The 16,473-nt window shown below is 42.0% G+C and overlaps 1 protein-coding gene across 5 annotated transcripts in view; it reads right to left on the bottom strand.

The window, feature by feature from the left end:
- Nucleotides 1-16,473, bottom strand: part of WDFY3 (WD repeat and FYVE domain containing 3) — a 315,830-nt gene that overhangs the window by 3,232 nt on the left and 296,125 nt on the right. For all 5 annotated transcript variants that reach the window (XM_023222515.2, XM_023222514.2, XM_023222517.2 and 2 more), the window contains 6 exons: nt 14,614-14,793; nt 10,792-10,974; nt 9,225-9,321; nt 5,810-6,133; nt 5,060-5,171; nt 4,085-4,282 (listed from right to left, as the gene is read on the bottom strand). In XM_023222515.2, coding sequence (XP_023078283.1) covers nt 4,085-4,282; nt 5,060-5,171; nt 5,810-6,133; nt 9,225-9,321; nt 10,792-10,974; nt 14,614-14,793 — 1,094 coding nt within the window. The remainder of the gene's footprint in view (nt 1-4,084; nt 4,283-5,059; nt 5,172-5,809; nt 6,134-9,224; nt 9,322-10,791; nt 10,975-14,613; nt 14,794-16,473) is intronic.

Genomic DNA, 16,473 nt, shown 5'->3' with positions numbered 1-16,473 from the left:
TCCATGCTTGATCATGGGCTCCGGAATATTAATAATCGAATGGAAAGCTGTATTATTTGTTTCAGTCTACGAAGAAATGCAGTATTAAACCAGGGAAGCTATTTCTTTGATGAGAATTAAAAAAACGAAAACAAAAAAACAGAGTTAAGATTTTCCTACACAATGAGGCCAAGGTGTCTGAACATCGATGTGAGGCCATTCTACCTGTGCAGACTAATTCTCATGGCCTATAAGCTTGGGAGGTATGTCAGTGTCTTTACTTGGAGCTTGACATATTTCTCCTGGAAATTAGAAAAACTCACTAGTGGAAATTAGAAGACTCACTAATGAATATCTACTTCCAAGAGAATTACTAATAACTCATTAGTGAGTCTTCTAATTTCCAAGAGAAATACGAGTTTGATCACTATCAAGTTCCATTGTGCTTTGAAACATTTTGATTGATCCACTCTTCAATCATTTCTTAAACAGTTAGACTGGCTTTCCTTTTCCAGTCTCAACACCCTCATTTCCTATCTATCTTGCTGGAACTGTTTGAAGGAGACTATTCTTAAGACATGTTCAAATTCTTTAAGAAGTATTCAGAGTTCCTATTCCTGGAATAAAGCTGGGTGTGACTCAGGATGTGGTATTAAATCACTTTAGGCTTGGATTTTCACAAGATTAAAATGGAAATGAAAAAAAAGATTTTTTTTAAGAGATGGGGTCTCAGTACATTGTCCAGGCTGTCCTCAAACTCCTGGCCTCAAGTGATCTTCCTGCCTTGACCTCCCAAAGTGCTGAGACTACAGATGTGAGCCACTGTACCTGTCCCTGAAATGGAGATTTATGTTTAGTCCATTAATCTACCAGTAAAAGTGTCCAGAGAGTAAATTAAGTACTATAAGCTTATGGGTTTAAAGGACTGTCACTGGACCTCTGAGAACCCTGAGGAGTGTCAACAGCTCTCAGCCATAGAGACCACAGGCTGTGTGTTCTGGACAGCACTTCCTTCTGTGCCTGCTTCATCAGAACTTATCACTGTTTGGTCAGTTTCCAATAAAGCTTCCATCCAACATTTAATAGCAATGGATAATTTAAAGAATTACCTATAATTAAACAATATTTTGAAAATTAAACATGACAAAGAACAGATGTGTGCCAGCAGACATACGGAAGTGCTAGCACAAATCACTAGATTAATATGATGGGTGTGGAGGCTGAAAACTATAATCCCAGCACTTTGGGAGGCTGAGGTGGGGGTACTGCTTGAGCCCGCAGCTTTAAGACCAGCCTGGGGAACATAGTGAGGCTCTGTCTCCACAAAAAATACAAAAATGAGCCAGGTGTGGTGGCTCTTGCCTATAGTCTCAACTACTTGGTAGGCTGAGGTGGGAGGACTGCTTGAGCTGGGAGATCAAAGCTGCAGTGAGCTGTGATCATGCCACTGCACTCCAGTCTGGGTGAAAGAAGAAGACCCCATCTCAAGAAATATATATATATATATGGGCCAGGTGCAGAGGCTCATGACTGTAATCTCAGCACTTTGGGAGGCTGAGGTGGGCAGACCAGGAGGTCAGGAGTTCGAGACCAGTCTGGCCAATATGGTGAAACCCCGTCTCTACTAAAAATACAAAAATTAGCCGGGCGAGGTGGTGCATGCCTGTAGTCCCAGCTACTCAGGAAGCTGAGGCAGAAGAATCGCTTGAACCCAGGAGGCAGAGGTTGCCGTGAGCCAAGATCGCGCTACTGCACTCCAGCCTGGGTGACAGAGTGAGATTCCATCTCAAAAAAGAAAAAAAAATAGAAAGAAAGACTATATGGCTCTGTGCTTTGAAAGGCCTGCTCTATAAAACCCATTATGGATTTTAAAATTTATTATTTATTTTTTTGAGATGGAGTCTTACTCTGTTGCCCAGGCTGGATGGAGTGCAGTGGCGTGATCTCGGGTCACTACAATCTCTGTCTCCTGGGTTCATGTGATTCTCTCACTTAACCTCTTGAGTAGCTGGGATTACAGGCACACACCACCACACCTGGCTAATTTCTGTATTTTTAGTACAGACAGGGTTTTGCCATGTTGGCCAGGCTGGTCTCGAACTCCTGACCTCAGGTGATTAGCCCACCTCAGCCTCCCAAAGTGCTGGCATTACAGGTGTGAGCCACCGTGCCCGGCCCCATTATAGGTTTTATACAGCAGGCCTTTCAAAGCACAGAGCCACTAGACAGAATCCTCTGCCAGCCCCACAGAAATTTCCATAGGAAATGGCTGGCTGCAACATTTTGGGTCCCTCATCTTGAACCAGACTGCCCAGCAGAAAAGGTTTAAGGAATCAAATTATGGAACATCTGTTTTGCCAGACTCTGAACTTGGTGCCTTAAAACACTCATGCATGTGGTCTCATTTAATTCTCTCAATAGCTCTAAGAGGACTGGTCTTCTTACCCACATTTATAGATGAAGAAACCAAAGCTCAGAGAGGCTCGGTAACTTGCTGGCATTATGGCCACAGAAAGTAGCACAATGAGCATTTGGTCAGTGTAAACCCAAAGACTATGCCCACACCAGTAAGCCAATGCTGCTTACAAAACCTCAGAAACTGCCTCATAATTACACAAGTTAAGAATAATATGCTTTCTATGAAAGCATCTCTGGAGTAAGGCAATATAAGCCTTAAAGTGTACTGTCCATGGAATCCTTTCTGTTGTCCGGCAGAAAAAGTAGTGACTGTGGATATGTATCTGGGACCTGCGTGTAGGACAGAGTTATCAACCAAATCCACAGCCATGGGACCACTGACCTTTCATATGGGGGAAAAACAGATCCTTGCCTCATGTCATACCCCAAAATAAATTACAAATGAATTAAAGATCTAAATGTGAAAAATAAAACTTTGAAACCTTTAAAAGAAAATAAATAAGATTATCTTCGTGATCTTAGGACAGGGAAATAATTCTTAAGGCACAAAAAAGCAAAAATCTTAAAGAGTAATAAATGTGACTACAACCAGTTTAAAAACTTGTCTGACAGAAAAAACATATACAAAGTTGAAACGCAAGCCACAGACTGGCAGAACATACCTGCAAGATATATAAAAGACAAATGTGTACAGCACAGAATATATAAAAAAACTCCTCAAGGAAAAAAAAAAGAAAAAGGCAAAGTACCCAAGAGGAAACCCAAATAGCTAACAAACATGAAAAGATGTTGTCTCACTAGCATTGCAAGTTAAAACAACAAAGCACTATTTTTTAGCTATCAGATTGGCAAAAGTGGAAAAAGTTTGGCAGTCCCAAGCATGACTAAGAATTTGGAGAACTTTCATGTCCTGTTGGAGGTAGTATTAACTAGCACTACTGTTTTGCAGAGCAATTTGGCAATATCTAATTAAGATCAAGAATAAATCTGTGTTCTATCAATTTCATTCCATCTCTAGAGGAATTTGTGTATTAGAAGGGCATTCATAGCGATATGCATTGTAGCATTATTTATAGTACTAATAGAAAAAAACAAACCCTGAGAAGGCATCAAAAGAGAAATAAATGATGATAAATTCATATAATTAAAATAACCGACAATAGTTAAAATAAATATATTAGAATAAGTTATCTATATAAATGGATTTCAAAGACAATGTTGAGTAAGAAAGTTATAGAAGGGTAAAAACAGTATACTATATAAAGCTGAAAAGTGAAGTTGAAAACACCAAAACAATATGATGTAATGTTTACAGAGGCAACACATGCTCCTCAAAGTATAACAACATGGAGAATGGGTGTGATTGGTGAAGGGTGCAAAGAGGATACTTAAAATGTATCTATAGTGTTTATAGAAACATTTCACATACAGGCCTCCAAATTAAATATGATGAAATATTAGCATATGTGCATTCTGTGTCATGGATGACAAGGTGTTTGTGACTTGTATGATAGAAAAATTTCCTAATTATAGTAATAAAGAAGAACAGAAAAAGTGAAGACTGGTTCATACTAACAAGGCATACTGTAGTGGGGATGCCAGGGCAATCAGAACCTGTGTGCAGGGCATAATTAACATCCTTAGAGCTTAATCAATGTAAATTCAAAAAGCAGATATCTTATCTTACTTCTGGCAGAAGAGCTGACCACAGTTCCTGCAATGGTGTCGTCTTTCTGTGAGTGAAAACCTCACCGAGCAGCCCGAGCAGCTGTCACCGCCTTCATCCTTCACCCAGTGATCAGCAGCAGAACGGCCTGGCTGGTCACTCACAGACCAGCTGAAAACTCGGCCTCGACTGTCACCAACGAGGATCCTACTGTGATCCCTGCAGGAGACACGACAGAGGAGGTCATTGTATGGAAGGCTTCTGTTGTCTGTGATCTCCTTCTTGAGGCTCTCTGGTTTTTGGTGGATGTGTGTTTTGGGGTCAGGGCTGGTAAGGGTCCCGGAGAGACTCCCTGATTCACTCAGGGATGTATGTGTAAACAGACAAAAACTGAACCGAGCCCAAATTTACACTTCCATTTCAATTTTCTTTGGATCACCCTTGCTGTATCTTTGAGGAACAGAAAAAGCAGTTTTTCACTTTTTTTGAAAATTCAGAATTAAAATCCAGTGTATGGGCATGGTGGCTCACACCTGTAATCCCAGCACTTTGGGAGGCCGAGGTGGGCAGATCACTTGAGCCCAGGAATTTGAGACCAGCCTGGGCAACATGGTGAAACCCCGTCCTACAAAAAATACAAAAATTAGCCAGGTATGATGGTACGCGCCTATAGTCCCAGTTATTTGAGGGGCAGAAGTGGGAGGACTGCTCAAGCCTGGGAGGTTGAGGCTGCAGTGAGCTGTGATTGTGCCCCTGCACTCTAGCCTAAGCAACAGAGCAAGACCCTGTCTCAAACAAAAAAAAAAAAAAAAAGAAGAAAAAGAAAAGAAAAATATCTACACACTGACAGGGTTCTTCTTCAAATTTATCTCTTTGAGTTATGTATGATAATACAAATAAAATCTGTTTTCCCCAAAGACTGGGCTGGAGTATATGGCCCTTGGCTAACCAAATGACTCAGATGGGAAGCGGAGCTGGAAAAATCCTGACACTTACTTGGAGATGCCCAAGGCAGTGACCTCAGCTGGGTGTGCATTGTCCTTTCGATCAAAGGCTGTGTGCATAGTCAGCTTACTCCTGAACACCAGTTGCCGTTCCCATCGGTACCCTGGAGTGGGGAAGTGGAGGACACAACATACTCAACTGAGGGAAGCCAGTACTGGGGAGAAATACTCTATGACGGTGGCCTTAAACTTAGGGTACCTCAACATACAGCTACAGCAGCTTTTTCAGTTCTCGGCAGTTGCCGCCTTGATTGAAAGTAAAGCTATCTAGCTTGACATTAACATGGGCCAGGCTGAAGAAACATCTCACTGAAGGAGATAAACTAATGAGAAGGGGAAATTTTCAGTGCAAGCAGATGCATCCAATTTCTCCAACTGAGGACCTTGCTTCTAACTCTATTCTGGGCAAAATTACCTGTGAATGCAGTTTTATTTATTCATTTTAAATTAGCCTGCGTGATTTAAGGAGTTGTGAATAAATGCAGTTTTTGGTTTGAGGTATTTTTCTTTAGAAGATGCCTAGCATATTGCAAACACCCTTGTAGGATAGAATTTTTAAGTCCACTTTACACTAGAAGAAACTGAAGAGGCCTTCTGTGTAAAGCGGCCTTTTGTGTGAGTGGCCCAGGTCACAGGGCACATCCAGGGTGGGGCCCAGGGAGAGCTAGACCCCATTGCCTCAATCCACCAACCCTCACACCACATATAGGGAGTGAGAAATAGATACCAGACTTCAAGTTACCAGGTTTCAATCTGCTGTAATTCCGCACCTCGATGGGATTGGGGTGGGGGTGGCTAAGGGGGCCCTGCAGGTGGGCTCTGGTCTGGCCCTCTGAATAGTTCACAAATATGAAGCCGTCTTTCTCATCTAGACTAAGCTGGTCGGACCAGCGTCTGGAGTCATCAGAGCCACTGTCAGTACACCAGGCGGCTGCTGCGCGGCAGGAGGCTGTTCGGGGTCTGTGGCTGGTGCTGCTGGGTTGGCTTGGAGTGTCCTTAGGATCCTGGCTGACGCTCTGCTCATCTGCTTCTGAATCACTGCTGTCCTCGTCTTGGCCTTCCTGCCCTGGGTGAAGCATTGAGATAATTGGAACATACAGAACCACCAAAGTTACACCCAGCTTTGTTCTACTAGCATTTTTTTCTCCCAGTTATAAGCCTCTGTAGACATAATATTTTAAGCTAAGTGTAACAAAAAAAAAAGTTTAAGTGCCATGATTTTTGGCTAGAGTACAGAGCAAAGAAATAAAAAAGCAGAATTTCTGAAAGAGTTTATTAAAAACTTTGGCCAAAATCCTTAGCTTGGAATTCAGTCTCTCACAATCTGGCCAGAACATGCCTTTGCCGCACACTCCCTGCCATGCTGCAGCTAGACGGTGTCACTCCAGCTCTCTCCCTGCAGACCTGCTCCTCCAAGGGTGAGCTTCCTCACGTGCTGCTGGTGCCGCCTAGACCCAGCTTCCCAATCTGTGTGTTCCCACGTCACCTAGCTTTCAAGGCACAGCTTAAACATTCCTCTCTCTAAATCACCTAATTCCTTCAGCTCAAAGTATTCTCCCCCTTTTCTGGATTCCTTTAACAGTTCTGTGCCTCCCAAGTTCTTGAAATTGTCATTCTAAAAGATTACTTTTGGATATTCTCTCTCTCTCTCTCTCTCTCTCTCTCTATACATATATTTAATATTTATTTATTTATTTTTGGAGACAGAATCTTGCTGTGTTGCCCAGGCTGGAGTGCAGCGGCGTGATCTCAGCTCACTGCAACCTCTGCCTCCTGGGTTCAAGCGATTCTCCTGCCTCAGCCTCACAAGTAACTGGGATACAGGCACCCGCCACCACACCCGGCTAATTTCTGTATTTTTAGTAGAGACAGGGTTTCACTATGTTGGCCAGGCTGGTCTTGAACTCCTGACCTCGTGATCCACCCACCCCAGCCTCCGAAAGTGCTGGGATTACAGGTGTGAGCCACCACGCCTGGCTACTTTTGGATATTCTTTCTACAAGATGGTAGAGAGAAGGACCATTGCATACAGTGGTTAATGGCTGAAAGATTAGTGAATTATCTTATTTTTAATTTTTATTTATGTACTTATTTTTACAGACATGGATCTTGCTCTGTCACCCAAGCTGGAGTGCAGTGGAGCAATCATAGCTCACTGTAGCCTCAACCTCCTGAGCCCAGGGAATCTGCCCGCCTCAGCCTTCTGAGTAGCTGGGACCACAGGTGCATGCCACAACACTTGGCTAAAGATTAGTGAATTATTGATGAAAGCCTTACTTTGGAATTTTGTTCTTCTTCCTCTTTTCACTGTTATTTTGCATTTCTTCACATCACCTCTCTACTCTCTTGCAATAAAGTCTACTGGAGGGAAAATATATAAGAAACAAGTATACCTGGCCCTCCATTTCTGTGGGTTCTACATACATGGATTCAATTAACCTCAGATGGAAAGTATTGGGGAAAATAAACTGTGTCTGTTATTGAACATGTGCAGAATTTTTTTTCCTTGTCATTAGTCCCTAAACAATACAACATCACAACAATTTACACAGCATTTACATTGTATTGCTAGTAATCTGGAGATGATTTAAGGTATTCAGGAGGGTGTTAGTAGGTTTTATACAAATACTACTTACACCATTTTATATCAGGGACTTGAGCATTCTCAGATTTTGGTATCCAAGGGAGGTCTTAGAACCAACTCCTGAGGATACTGGGCCCACCATAGTTATTTTCTTAGCAAGACAAATACTTTATTTGTTTGCTTCCTACTCAGTAGGGGTCTACTGGAGTAATGTGAATGAAGTTTTCACCCCAACGTCTTATGATCATGAGCTCTGAGGTCCGCAAACAAGCAGCTTTGGAAGCGGCTTTAATTTCCAGTGAACCTCTAGCTTGTTTACATTTCGCCCCAACAAGTGCCCACAAATCTCACCACTTCTACATTGCCCAGTTCTTCCTGTGGGCTGCTCTCCCTCTCTGCCACTTCTGCCAGACTGCCCACAATAAAGACATACAAATATCTTTCCACCCTGAATTTGACCCCTTCTATCTCACTCATGCATATCGTCTTCCACTGTTATTTACTTAAAAGCTTTCTAAGGGAAAGGAAAATGACCCACTTCTCACTGGTTCCCTTAATTCACTATCTGACATATAACAGGTAACCCCCAAACACTTACTGAATTAAACTGAATTTTTATGTCTCCAAACACCCAAATGACCTTTTTGGTGGGGCTGTAATTAGAAATTTACATGTACTAATATAACACCAGCATTAAAATGTCCTGCCCAAGGTATCTTTTTTCTTCTCTGGCATGGAAAGTAAAAGCTACTTTCAGCTTATATAGAGAAGTGACTTGTGTCCTTCTGCTAAGTTTCCTTTATTAACTCTCTGACATCATCAAAGTCACAATGAATTCTCAGTGTACAAAAGTCAATCACGGAGAAACAATCTGAAGGCCAAACTTAAAACCTTGTTCCTTTCCAGGAAGTTCCTTGTACCCACTGTTCTACATCAAAGGGGGTGGCTTCTTCAGAGACTGCAACACAAAGCAGATCTCACCCTGGCATTATGGCATTGCTTTCAGTTATTCTGGGTAGAAATCAATTATCTCTATATTTCACTGGAAAATTGTAAATTGCTTCACAAATAATGTACTACAGGTAACCAGGCTTCGGTGTGAATTAATGCCCTAATGTGAGCAAGTCTGACGGTGGACTCTGGTCTGCCTCTGTTAATTGTTTACAAACACGATTGTATCTGTGATGCACACTGAGCCAGCCCTACGGTGGGCAGAACAAATGTGGGGCCAGGGTGCAGCAGAGCTTGACTGACTTATACAACAGCATGCCCTCTAGGTCTGTTGTGTTTTCAGAAGTGAAAGCCCAAGCCTTCGGTACTCCAGGAATTAAGTGCTATATTTAGTATGGAATGTGGAAGTTAACCACAAGACACCACCACACCGAATGTTGCCCAGTGAAGTAGAGAAAACTGGCATGTCTGCTCAAAGGAATCACACAACAGGCAGCAACCACGCTTCTCCAAGCAGTGCCCAACCTTGGGCTACTCTTTATGTTGTTTGGTGTAAGTTTATCCACAGTGACTGAAAAGAAATGTGAATACGACTGAGTCATTTTTAGAAAGTATTAAATACCTATTTGTGCTTCTGGACAGTCTTCCTGCATTTCTAGGACTTCAGCAGGCTCAGGAGCTGGTGTTTCAGGAACTTGCAAAAATTCCATCCTCCAAAACTAAATTTAAATAAGTACAACAGTTAAAACGTTACAAAACAGATTAAGGAACCAATTTACATTACTCAATGAAGATAGACTCTCAGGGTTAACAGATAACTTAATTTCCATCATGTTATACAGTTAGATTTCCCGTATCTTGGAAGATATGGCAGGGGACTGCCTACACACAATGGCTGTTTCAAAGTAGAGGGAAAAGATTATAGTCATATCAGTTTAAAAACATGGTTCAGGCCAGGCGCAGGGGCTCATGCCTATAATCCCAGCGTTGTGGGAAGCCAAGGTGGGCGGATCATTTGAGGTCAGGAGTTTGAGACCAGCCAGGTCAACATGGTGAAACCCTGTCTCTACTAGAAGTACAAAAATTAGCTGGACATAGCAGTCCATGATTGCAATTCCAGCTACTTGGGAGGCTGAGGCAGGAGAATTGCTTGAACCCGGGAGGCAGAGGTTTCAGTAAGCTGAGATTGCACCACTACACTCCAGCCTGGGAGACAGAGCAACTCACTCTGTCTCAGAAACAAAACAAAAACCTAGTTCAACTAAGTCAACTTTTTTGTTTCCTACAAAAACCTCTCAGTCTTGCATATGCTAATATACATTATAGATCCCCAAGAAGGCACACAGTAAACAGAATCCCCAGGTGCCCAGCTAGGGAGCTATTTTATGCTGCTTCACAGATTGAGCATGTGAAATACCACTGTCGAGGAAGCGGACTCCAGGGTGTGTGTATGTGAGTTTTTGTGTATGTGTAGATGTGTATTGTGCGAGGTACAGGGTGTGGTAGTGGAGTGGCCTGATGGCCTCACTCTCTCTCCACATGTGACTCTGACTAAAGAGGGTGGTAATCAGCTGCTCTCTGCTTTTACAAAGAGCACAATTAAAGAAAAACAAGCACAAAGAAAAGTCTCCTGAGACAGAAACACTCAAATACTGCAACAGACTACAAAAGTGAATACTCCATTTCCTCTATTTTCTGTAGAGGCCCAGCACATAGCAACCTAAGAAAAGGATAAACTACATCTAGGCTTCAAGTGCAGTCATCTGGGATCCTAGCTGGGGACGCTGGAAGTGTTTTCCAGCACTGTGATTCTCTGTAGGGAAGAGACTTATCCCTGCTCACTATGTTTTCTCTACGAAGCCATTTGACAGGCTGAAAACCCAGTACTTCTGCAGTTTGCATTTTGAGCAATCCCAGTGTGACATGGGAATCATGTTTAAGTGACCTAATTGTGTCAAAATGTCAAATGGCCAGTAGCACTACCAGATCTACTTTATAGGAAGAAAAGAGGCCAAGACACCGGTGTTCCTCATGTCTGATAATGCATAGGCCAAGGCTTGTCTGAACTGGAGCAAGAGTTCACTAAACATTACAACCTGTTCAGGTGTTCTTAACCTGTAGTTAGCTGCAAGTTTCAGGTAAACTGGGATGACAAATATCCTAATGAGTTCTTCTCTCAGCTCACTTACCCGAACCACTCCATCTGAGTGTCCTGTCACTATGACGTTCTGTGTGTCCCATTCGTTCATCTCCGACACGCAGCAGCAGATGATCTGCTGGCTCCTACCTGTGAATGTGTTGACACTCACGATAGGGTTCCCATTGATGCTCCACACATGGATATATGTGCCAGCGCAGGACACAATGTCCCCCTGAGAAGAGAGAGAAAAATGTCATTCTCTTTGCTCCCTTCCAATTACCTTCTGGTTTCTGAAGCAAACTGAATCCCTGGCCTAGTTCTCAGAAAGCTCTTCAGTCCCAAGACTAGCGGCTAATTTCTTAGGTAATCTGAAATTCAGTGCTTGCTGACTTAAAAACAATACCCTGAACAAGGGCTTAAGAATTCACAGTTGAGTGGATGCAGTGGCCAAAGGGACCACGGATGGAGACAAAGGGTAGGTTCACGTCCCTGGCACACTGCTGAGCAAGGTCTGGCGACACAAGAAAGCTCCCTGTCATCTGAGGAGATGATGAACTACTCTTCTTCCTCCCATTGCTAACAAAATCTATTATGCCTTTCATCTAGAGGCAGGAATCCACCTCCACTTTTACAAAATGAATCCAACCACTAAAACTACAGGGTAGAAGAGGCATTTTTCAGTCCAGATATAGTTGTGTTTCTTCAATAAATCAAAAGGCACAATCTTGGTCATGCTGTAATATCCTATTTTAAAACCTGTATTCAAAATAGGGGTGGGGGAATGTGGGGGGAGAAAAGGAAACTGGTACATGGGTCACTTCTTGGCAAACTTAGTAAAAACCAAGATCCCTGAGCTGATAACTTATGTTTTCATGAGTTCCAAAGGTAGAAAAGAACAACCTATTTTCTCAAATTCTACCAGGCTGGGTTCTACCTAACCTGGTGAGAACACAACCCACTATAGTTAAAGAAAGGAGGATGCTTTCTGAAGCATCTCCTGTATGCCAGTCACTGGGGTGGAGACTTCAGATGTTCCAGTTAACACAGAAACCTCGTGAGACTATCATTAGCCTTGCTTTAAAGGATGAAAGTGAGGGGCAAAGAACTTAAGTAACTTATTTATCATCAGAGATTTGAAGCCAGCTTTCTATAGCCCCAAAGCTTATATACCATACCGTGCTGCCTCTCTCATTCCTAACATAGTCTGGATATCACAGTGCTGGGTATTAGCTTTAGAAAAGACCTGGTGAAATTCGGTACCCTCAGGAGATACATAAGAACCTCCGTAAGTCTGAAGATGGTCAGCAAAAACAGAGGAGAACTGGAAGCTGCAAAGCAGCATCAACACATAAGAAGGTAAGGTGGAGGAGGCTGGGGTAGGGTGAGGGGGAGGACTGGGCCTGTTCCATCCAGTCTGTGCTGCACCGTCTGTGCTGGTCTTTCTACTGCTCCTCCTTGTTCCTCCCACCCCCCAGCTCTTCTTCTACCAAAATGGCAAGAAATAAACCAAAACCCAAACTGAAACAATACTTAGCAAAGCATTGTTGTGTCTACTTCTGTATCAGTTACTGAACCATCTCTGACTATGAGTGTCAGCAGTTGAGTTTTAATTAGTGGCCTCAGTCTCCGCAAGAGACAATTGCTCCATTCTGCACTGGGCAAGACCTTCTTCAGTTACTTTGGGGACTTAATTAGAGTTTATTAGAGTAAATCCTGTTGTTATGAAGGCAGAGACATAAGAAGAATTAAAGGCAAAGTGGCGTTGGCCTAAAATGTAAACTGAAATAAAGCAGACTTGATATTGGTTTATCAATATCAAGATAATTGATCAAATATCAAGTGTGAGAAACACAACAGAAATAGAAATCTTTTCATGAGTTATTAAGATATTACAAGAGCATCTTAAAAAGAAAAGACTGCTTTTGTAGTATTTGCAGCAAATATTGCAATCCAGTAGTGTACACTGGCTCAAACAACTGGCTATAATAAAATTATCAGTATTTAAGTTAAGAACAACCCCAAAACAAAGTGCTCCAAATAATGGATTAAGCATCTGATTCAACACTGCTGCATCAGAGCGGTTCTACAGCACCCACATTTTTGTAAAGCTCTTTAGGTTCAAATGTTTGCAGGACCAACCCAAGGTGTTGTTCTGAAAACCTCTTAAAGCTTTCAGACACAAACAAATTGGGCTCTTCTACCCTTGCATGTCCCCTACTCATTCTCAACCTGAGTACACCTGCCATTATTAATCAGACACTCTAAGTGACTGACAACTATAAATGAATTTCTTTCTTTTCCCTTTTTAAATAAGATGATTACAAGATAGTTGACTAAAAGTGTTAATACTGAGTAACTTCTGGTAGAAATCAAAGATGCAGCACCCTTGATGAGGAAAGCTGTCTGTGTAGGTGACAGTGTGAACATCACTCAATGACATGGCTAGAACTGTTCTGTGCATGAAGGACGGCCCTGCGGTAGGGGTGAAGGTAAGATGGCAATGGATATGTATAGCTAAGAAGCGATGAGGCTTGGGTGAGTTCCTGCCGACTCCCAAGACTGATTTGTATATGGGGCATCACCTACATGCTGACACACATCATCTACTTACTAATGCGATAAGCATGTGGGGCCTCAGTCTCTGTAAACCTGCCGTCAAGCTTCCCCTGCTTCAAGACCATCTTAGCAATGAATCTCCTCTTGTCTGCTTCAGGTGGGCTTGGTGTATGTAGAGTGCTCCTAGACAAGGGCATTTATTTTATTTGACTTCTTTCATTTATTTGTATATGAACTATTTATTTCTGAAAAGAGATGGCATCTTTTGATAACTTTTGGATCTGTTTTGAAAATAGCTATATAAGAATTTTTCTCTTGTTTGGGTACTCAAATGTCACCCTTTTTACTTTCCATACTCTGACTATATTTTATTAAAAATTTCAACACATTTCTAACATTCTTTTTCTATTGTCCAGGCTGGAGTGCAGTGGAGTGATCTCGGCTCACTGCCATCTCCACCTCCCAGGTTCAAGCGATTCTCCTGCCTCATCCTCCCAAATAGCTAGGATTAAAGGCACCCACCACCAGCCTGACTAATTTTTGTATTTTTAGTAGAGATGGGGTTTCACTATGTTGGCCAGGCTGGTCTGGAACTCCTGACCTCAAATGATCCACCTGCAGTGGCCTCCCAAAGTGCTGGGATTATAGGCATGAGCCACCAAGCCCGGCCAATTTCTAACGTTCTTAACAAATCCTACAGATTTCTTGTTTTTTAAAAAACATTCTAGAAAGCTTTGTTTTATTTTAATCGAATCTTGTTCTCTCTAATGTATGCAGCAGTGAATGGACTTTAAGACAAAACTGCTCTCTGGATTATAAACTTTAACATCTATTTGCTTTTCAAACAACACTAAGTCAAAGAAAATGTAGTAACTTTTATAAAATGAGTGCCTATCAACTTCAAAAACAATGAGTCATTTTATAGAAGAAAAATTTATTATTTTTTTAAGAGACAGTGTTTTGTTGTGTTTCCCAGGCCGAGTACAATGGCTATCACAGGCACAGCCCACTACTGATCAGCATGGGAATTCTGATCTGTTCCATCTCTAGCCTGGGCTGCTTCACCCCTCCTTAGGCAACCTGATGGTCTCTGGCTTTCAGGAGGTCATCATATCGATGCTGACCTTAGTGCAGACATCTGATGGGTATAGTGTCTACAGCCCAGAAGTCCTGGGCTCAAGTCATCCTCCCACCTTAGCCTCCTGAGTAGCTGCAACTACAGACACGTCCCCCCGAGCCCCACCATTGTTAATGTATTTTGGCCAAGACTACTTGTTTACCTAAACGTAAGTGAAGTGGGCAATTTACTACTTACTGTTAATTCATTGATACAAAGAGCAGAAACTGGAGCTCGATGCCCGCGAAGCTGGGTTAGAAATGACAGTTTGTTCAAATCCCAAATGATACAGGTTCGATCCCGGGACCCACTGACAATTATGTGATAGGCTAATGATGCTGTGGCGCAGGTGACGGTATCAGTGTGGCCCAGTAAGGCCTACAAATGAGAACAAACAAACAAAATCAGGTTGATCTCAGTGACAAGGTTCCATGGCGACTCCAGAAGCTCCTGGATGCATTAGGAGGCAGTGGCACGCATGCTGGGTAGCAGGTGACTCGAGCAGTGGTGTCTGGAGAGTCTGGAAGGCAGACCTCCTTTCTCCTCCTGCTGACTGCCCTTGCCTCAGCCCATGGGGGTAGAGAGAAGTCTGGAGTATTCTGGAGGCTCTTCTCTCTGTTTTCGCATTACTTCTTCCCTGGAGGTGGGCCAGGATCTTAGAAGGAAGAGGCAATGACAACCACAACCCAGCTTGGGTTTCTTTATACCATTTTTATGTAGAGATGTATTGATTATGGGCATCAAAAATACAGAATTTCAACTCTGTATCTATTCCTTTATGCCATGAACTCCTGTTTAGACCATTCTAAGGAATTACAATTGAATGAATTTTTAAAAAAATGCATAAACTGTGAGAACCACATGGTTATAGCACGTGGTCTACAATAGACAAAGGGAGAATGTAGTCCTGAGGCATCAACATGCTGAAGTCCTGCTGCCAATGCGAGATATCTGAATATCTGTGCCTGAGAGGAATTCTTTCTTTAAACTAGAATAAGAACTTCCCTCTTTTGCTGGAATATGAAGAGAAACAGGACCCAGGGAAATGGCAATGTGTGCAAATAAGTAAATATTCTGAAGAAAAAGATTTAGATTACTGTTAGTAGTTCCTAAGTACTTAGAATGGGCCATCTGTCCCAGCAGAAAAATATATCCGCTTAATAGTGAGTTGGCTTCATCTGCCGCCTTCCACACTAGGATGTAAGAAGCCGCCTTCTATTGTACATTTGGGGAGAGCCTTGGGTGTAAATCAGTGCAAACTTGGAGGAGAGATTTTTCTATCATGTATAGTAGGTGTTTTTTATAGATTGAAGGTTTATCAATTTTTTAATACTTTCGAGACAGAAAACTATCTGTGTATACACATGAAATGTGTGTGTGTGTGTGTGTGTGTGTGTGTGTGCATAATATAAAAAAATGAAGTGGCTTAAAATTTCGGTCATATAGACATCTTTATTGCATGCTTAGCAAACTCCAGGAAACCATTTTAAGTAGAAAGTCCTTTTTACTGGCACATTACTTTCAAAGTGCATTTTCTAAATGGAAAATATTTTTAAGCAGTAGAATTTGGATCAGCAAAATGTACTATTAACCTTGTAATCTGTTCATTTCAAGACTTTCTCCCTCTTTATATGGCTTGCCTCAGGACCCAGCAACTCTGTGAAGTTTCTGGCCTATACAGATGATTCAGTTTTATACTGAACAGGGGTTCAGTTTTTTTCTACAGGTATTTATGACACAACTGTTTGAGTTTAGCTTTTAAAATAGCTTTGAAGTCAGACAGAACTTAAATTATAGCTTTAGACTTGTGTCTAAAGCTTTAGACTTGTGTCTTGACCACTCTAACCTGTGTCTTTTTCAGGGGTAAGATGGGGCTAACAACTACCTTGTAGAATTGTGTGGACTAGAGTTTTGTATTTGTAGAATACTCAACACAGTCCCCTGAAATAGAGGTGCTCAATAAATGATAAGTGGTATTGTTACATTATTTTTCAAATTTGTATCATTAAAAATACTTAGATATATGCTCCTTATTTAAAAAAAGTTCTCGGGCCGGGC

Source organism: Piliocolobus tephrosceles, chromosome 3 (genome assembly GCF_002776525.5).
Source record: "Piliocolobus tephrosceles isolate RC106 chromosome 3, ASM277652v3, whole genome shotgun sequence".
NCBI classification, from domain to species: domain Eukaryota; kingdom Metazoa; phylum Chordata; class Mammalia; order Primates; family Cercopithecidae; genus Piliocolobus; species Piliocolobus tephrosceles.
This window is presented reverse-complemented; position numbering and strand designations above follow the sequence as displayed.